Source organism: Puccinia triticina, chromosome 9A (genome assembly GCF_026914185.1).
Source record: "Puccinia triticina chromosome 9A, complete sequence".
Classification (NCBI taxonomy): Eukaryota; Fungi; Basidiomycota; class Pucciniomycetes; order Pucciniales; family Pucciniaceae; genus Puccinia; species Puccinia triticina.
In genome coordinates this window covers 401,168-407,021 of record NC_070566.1, presented here as the reverse complement: position 1 = coordinate 407,021, position 5,854 = coordinate 401,168, and the positions used below count along the sequence as shown (strand labels likewise).

The window sequence follows — 5,854 nt, the reverse complement described above, 5'->3', positions numbered from 1 at the left end:
CCACAGAGCCGCGGGGACACGCCCAGCGCTACCTGAGTCGGAGTTCTAGGTTCCGGCCAACCACAGGTTGGCCGGGGCAGGATTGACTAGCGTCGAACCTGCAGCTAGAGTGATCACTCTGGAAATTTCCCAGAGAGATGATGACGCCATAGAACTTACGCTAGAGAGAAGCAGTAAGTTCTAGAGCCAGGCTTGTGAAGCCTAGGCTTCTCCCTGGGAAAGCAGAGGCCTTCATAAAGAGGCCGACGAAGCAGCTGATGGCAGCAGGAGTTTCCCCTGCTCCATCTCAGCTTCGTCGTACTGCTTTCCTCAGAGAAGCATCTTTTCTTTTTTCACAAACAGTAAACACTGTGATATAAATACGTCAGTAATCTTCAAATTAAAACTCCTGGAAACATAGAAAACCCTAGCTGAGACTCACTCGCAGAGATATATCAGCTTTAGAATCATGTCAGATATCGACGACCTCACCAGCAATGTTCTGGGTTTAGGCCCAACTATCAACGCCCCAGCAGAGTCACTCGCGGCAGGCACCAAACCCAAGAATCCAGCCGCCAAGAAGCAGGGAAGGACTGTCAAATTGCGCCTTTCGGTGGCAGCAGAGAAAGCGAACCCCAACGCCGGAACTGAAGAAAAGTCCGATGACAAGGAGGAAGACGATGATCCACAGGTTTTAGAATGCTTGAGATCCATAGATAAGCAAGGTGAGTAGAACCCCTTCCCAAGCCCAGACCGGTAGCGCACAAGAGTGACAAACAGCTAACCAACGCAAACCTCCAGGAGACGGGTTAAGCACCAACGCAGAGGCCAGAGCAAAGCTGATGAAGGAAGCTCTAGAGGCTCAGGTTGCAGGCGATTCAGTCAAAGCAGACCAAATCTTGGCAAAGATCCAACTCAAACTTGCCGCTGGCCCCGCCATACAGACCGCGAATGTAAGCACGGCGGCGAAGAGAACTCGAAAAAAACAGGAACCCGGAGACAGGGTGAAGGAGAACGGTTCAGTATTCTACAAGGCCGAGGTAAACTCCTTCCTCGGACTCGGCCTTCCCCCGTTCTTTGACAAGAACATGAAAGAGCTGAAAGACAAGTTTATTTCCCTCATGTTCACCGCTATGAAACTTGCATACGCGAAGAGGGCTGACGCGAACAATCACGGAAACTCACAGGCCCCCTACCCATAACCATCTTCAACAAGAAGTGGCAGGATGCGGCGATACTCCACTACTCAGAGAAGAAGGCTTGTTTGGATACCTCACCAGAGGAGAAAGATTGATACACCGGTCTGAAATATCCGAGTGAGTGGGAACAAACCTTTGGGGATTGGACCCTCAACCACCGCGGTTTTTATGAATTGTTGTCCGTCATCTATAACTACCTGACATTGGCAAGATGGCTCCTAGAGCACAAGGCAAACCCAGATCGGATCCATCTCAAAGACAGATACATGGCCGCGTTGAGGTAAGATGTGCATCTCCATAATAACACGTTTGCTCATAGAGTGAAGGTCAACGGCGAGGAAGCATTCCCAGACATATCAGTCTTCCGCCAGGACATTGCAGAAGAGGCGTACGCTGACGCCAGAAGATTTGACGAGCTAGGTTTCAAAGACAACCCGTATGCACCGGGAGGCCCGAGAGATGGAATTGACCCGGTAACCGGACTGCCTAAGGGCAAGAACCGGGAGGCATTCTCCAACCCGGCTTTCTACCCTGGCTACCAGATGCAAGGGATGCCATACTAACCGCAGCCGGGTTTCGGTCAGCCAGCCACGCAACCAACCTTTGGCCACCCATTTGCACAGCAACAAGATTTTCACCAGTTCACGTTCCCGGCTCAAAACCACATGGGACCCCCCCGGTTTGGCGGCCCAGGCCAGTGGCAACAACAACAACCACCAAGACAACGGGGTAGAGGTCAAAGCGGATACAGAGGACACGCCCCTGACCCAAACTCCTCTGGCCCCCAGTACGGATACATACAGCCAAACCCGGCCAGCGGCGGACAGATTGTTCTAAGGGACCCTAACGTGTAAGCAAGAATAGCAGTGCTAACTGTCTCAGACACACAGATAGCTGATAAGACACATTGTTACTTTCCGCATTGGAACATTGCAGCACTCAGCAGGCCCCAGCACAACCAAAGTAGGAGGAGTTCTTAGCTAGCTGTCAGAATAGTGTTGTCCCCCCCCCCCCCCCCCACCCCCCACTGATACTCTCCGTACTTGACTTACAACCCACCCTATGTCCCAAACCTTTCCAACTTCTCATTTCCCTTTCCCAACATACGCAATAGATCCTACATAGCCCCCATAGATCAAGGAAGAGCCGCGTGTTGATACAAAATGGTTTTTCTCTTCTCGATTGTTTTCAACTTGTTGGCGTGTAATCAGAGTTATCCACCCTCAGATGACAGACCAAAGAGTTATTTCTTGTCCGTTAGATGGCCAAGGCCCCGTGAGTTTGCCCAACTGGCCGGAAAAGGTCCATTGCGAAATGAACATAAGAGCCTGGGAAGAAGCTCTGAAGGAAGCAAACCTTTGGGACTCCTTCTCAGACGTTGTCCAAGGTTTCAAAACGGGGTTTGATCAAGGAATCCCTCAACACCGCGTAGGTAACCTCGCGCACTACACACCACCAAATCACTCCTCCGCAATCCTAGCCAAAGAGAAGATACAAGACTCAATAAGGAAGGAGATCAAAGCGGAAAGGATGTTTGGTCCATACGAGCCGGAGGAGGTAAACAAACTGTTCCCCTTTTTTCGTACTAGCCCGCTAGGCGCAGTGACAAACGGCGACGGCTCCTTCAGGCCCATCAATGACCTATTGTTCTCGCGCAACAACGGTTTCATTCCATCAGTGAATTTGTTTGTAGACGCCAGTGACTTCAAAACGATGTGGGAAGATTTCAACAAAGTCGCCACCTTGAACAACCGGTCTTACTGGCAATATTTGATTGGGAAAAGGTGTACCACCAAATACCCACAGATCCCAGCCAGTGGCCGCATTTGATGATTAAAGATTTTGACAATAAAATCATACTAGACACAAGAATCAAATTTGGCGGGGTAGCAGGATGCGGCTCCTTTGGCAGACCAGCAGACGCGTGGAAGCTCTTGATGAAACACAAATTTGAAGTGCTAGAGGTTTTTCGGTGGGTAGATGACAACTTGTTTATAAAGACCCACCAATCTAGCGTGTCAATGGACAACATTGTGAACAGATCCAAAGAACTAGGAGTGAAGACAAACGACACCAAGTTCTCCCACTCTCAGGTAGAGCAGAAGTTCATTGGTTTTATCTGGAACGGAGAGGAGAAGACCGTCCGCCTACCAGAAAAGAAGCTCCAAGAACAAATTGACCAGATCAAGCTCTTTCTCTCCCCAGGGCACCAGGCATCGTTCAAGGAGGTAGAAAATTTAGCTGGTCGCTTGAACCACGTCTCGATGCTATTACCGCAGCTCAGATGTTACCTCTGCTCCATCTACCAATGGTTGAAAGACTGGATCAGGAGGAAGGCTCCGTGGTTCACCCCGCACGACGCAGAAGAGGACTTAAATTTTTGGCTCACCACACTGCAGACGTTCACCAACACCTGACTGGTGGCCAACCCAGAACCAACCAAGATACACTGGGTGGGAGATGCCTCGTCTTCCTACGGAATCGGGGTATTAATCGGCGACCGCTGGTCCCGCCTCCAAGTAGTGAAAGGATGGGCCAAGACACAAACAGAGACAAGAACTATTGCGTGGCTCGAGACCGTGGCCATCCGAGTAGGCCTACTCATGCTCAAGAAGTTAAAGATCCGCAGGGGCAAAACCCTAATAGTTTGGACCAATAACACCACGGCTGAGAACCTCGTCCACAACCGGAAATCGAACGACCGGTGGGTAAACGAAGAGTGGAAGCGGATCCAAACACTCCTGATTGACCTCAAGTTGGACATCGTCGCAAGGAGAGTGGCCTCAGCAGAAAACAAGGCCGATGCACTCTTGAGAGGAGATGCCTTGGGACATCGCCCATCCGATTTCGTCTCCATCTTATTACCAGAAGACCTAGACAGGTGGCTGACAGAAAGAGCACCTTAGTCAACAACACCAATAGTGTCCACCAACGTAACTTCCTCCCCATCATATCCCAACCACCCTGCTTGATGGCCGCTATGCTTGAATTTCCGCTCCCCGCCCCTAACCAAATCAATTTCCCCCCTCGAGAATTCATCCCGCGCCTAGGAGCCGGTTAATACAAGGCCCTATGTACACAATATGCAAGAGGATGCCTCTTTTGTAAAATAGACCGGTCCGAATTGACGCGCACATTAGACTACTAACCCCAGCATGGGTCCTCACGGGCAAAGGTTATATGCCCAACAGGCAACAACATCCTAGACCAAGGATTGAGGGGACCTTCCCAGTTGAAGCAAGCACTACACCGTCACCTTGGAGTAGGGGGTTCTTGACGCTGGCTCCGGCTCCTGCGGAGCCGGAGTAGAGGGCTTAGCACCTCATCCCCCACTCCCTGGACTCTCATTTGCTGTTTCTTCTCGGGAATGTGTCTCGACACTGCCAGCCAGGATGAACCTGGCCACACTGGCAGCAAGAGACCACTTTCCCCTTTGACCCACACACGGCTAGGTACATAGTGAGACACGGGCTCCCCTCCCAGAAGGAGGGTAGATCCCGATGCCTAGCCGCGTCAGACTCAGTAGCTGACACAGGTGAACAGTGGAGAAACTGACCCACGCCGCAGCGCGTGCAAGCAGTGCGCTGTCACCCTGTGCTCCTATGGGCGCACACCCATGTGAGCGGTGTGGACGACGACGTGCTGCCCTGCATTCGCACGGCAGCCTGACAGGATGGACACCCTGACGCCGTGCTGCCGTGCATTCACACGGTAGGCTGACGTGTGTCCCTTTCTTGTTGGGTTGTTGGTCCAAGGGAGCCGAAATTGTTGTAGTACGGAGACGTAATATGACATTACGTCCCATACTACAGTGGTCAACATAAGTCATAGTGTCATGACTTACCATAGACATGGGACTATCCCATGTTACTTGACTTGACAGCTGTTTGAGAAATACCCGAGTGACAGCGGTGAGCTAAGAGGACGATGTTGGGAGGCCGAGACGAGGGACAAAGAGGAGGAAAACGACTTATGCACCTGAGAAATACCCGAGTGACAGCGGTGAGCTAAGAGGACGATGTTGGGAGGCCAAGACGAGGGACAAAGAGGAGGAAAACGACTTATGCACCTATTGAGGTGCGTGAGGAAGTTGAGGACAAAGAGATGAGTCATTGAATTGCATGGTGAGCAGGAAAAAGGAAAGACCAGAGAATCTGAGAAATAGACAGAAACAACAAGATACCTGAGAAATACCCGAGTGACAGCGGTGAGCTAAGAGGACGATGTTGGGAGGCCGAGACGAGGGACAAAGAGGAGGAAAACGACTTATGCACCTATTGAGGTGCGTGAGGAAGTTGAGGACAAAGAGATGAGTGAGGAAAAGAAAAGAAGCGGAGCGGTACAACAACTAGCTGACTAAATACAAGTGAACCCTAATCAGATGATGAGTAAGGTTGTACACGGGTCCGTGCACTCAATGACTTTGCCGCAGTCGTCTACACTCTGGTCTGTAACGCCACACTGTTTGTATTTACATAATTCATGTATATAAATACAAACCTTGTTTCTCTCTTTTTGTGTATTCTCATTCATTCTCTGTCTTCATTCACTTGCAATACACATACTCTCACTGTCAGGCTCCAATAAAAATTGCTCTTGTGGTGTATGAAGCAGTTGGTTGATCCCTCTTGAGCCGGGCGGATACTGATTTTCAGGATTGGAAATGTCGTCCAATA

General features: G+C 50.6%; 1 protein-coding gene across 1 annotated transcript; it reads left to right on the top strand.

The window, feature by feature from the left end:
* Window positions 1-448: 448 nt before the first annotated feature.
* PtA15_9A33 (uncharacterized protein) lies at window positions 449-2,015 on the top strand (the record flags this gene model as incomplete). The annotated part of the gene is made up of 3 exons (XM_053172537.1): window positions 449-704; window positions 781-1,087; window positions 1,721-2,015. 3 exons carry the CDS (start codon window positions 449-451, stop codon window positions 2,013-2,015), a joined length of 858 nt encoding a protein of 285 aa, XP_053023464.1.
* Window positions 2,016-5,854: the final 3,839 nt, after the last annotated feature.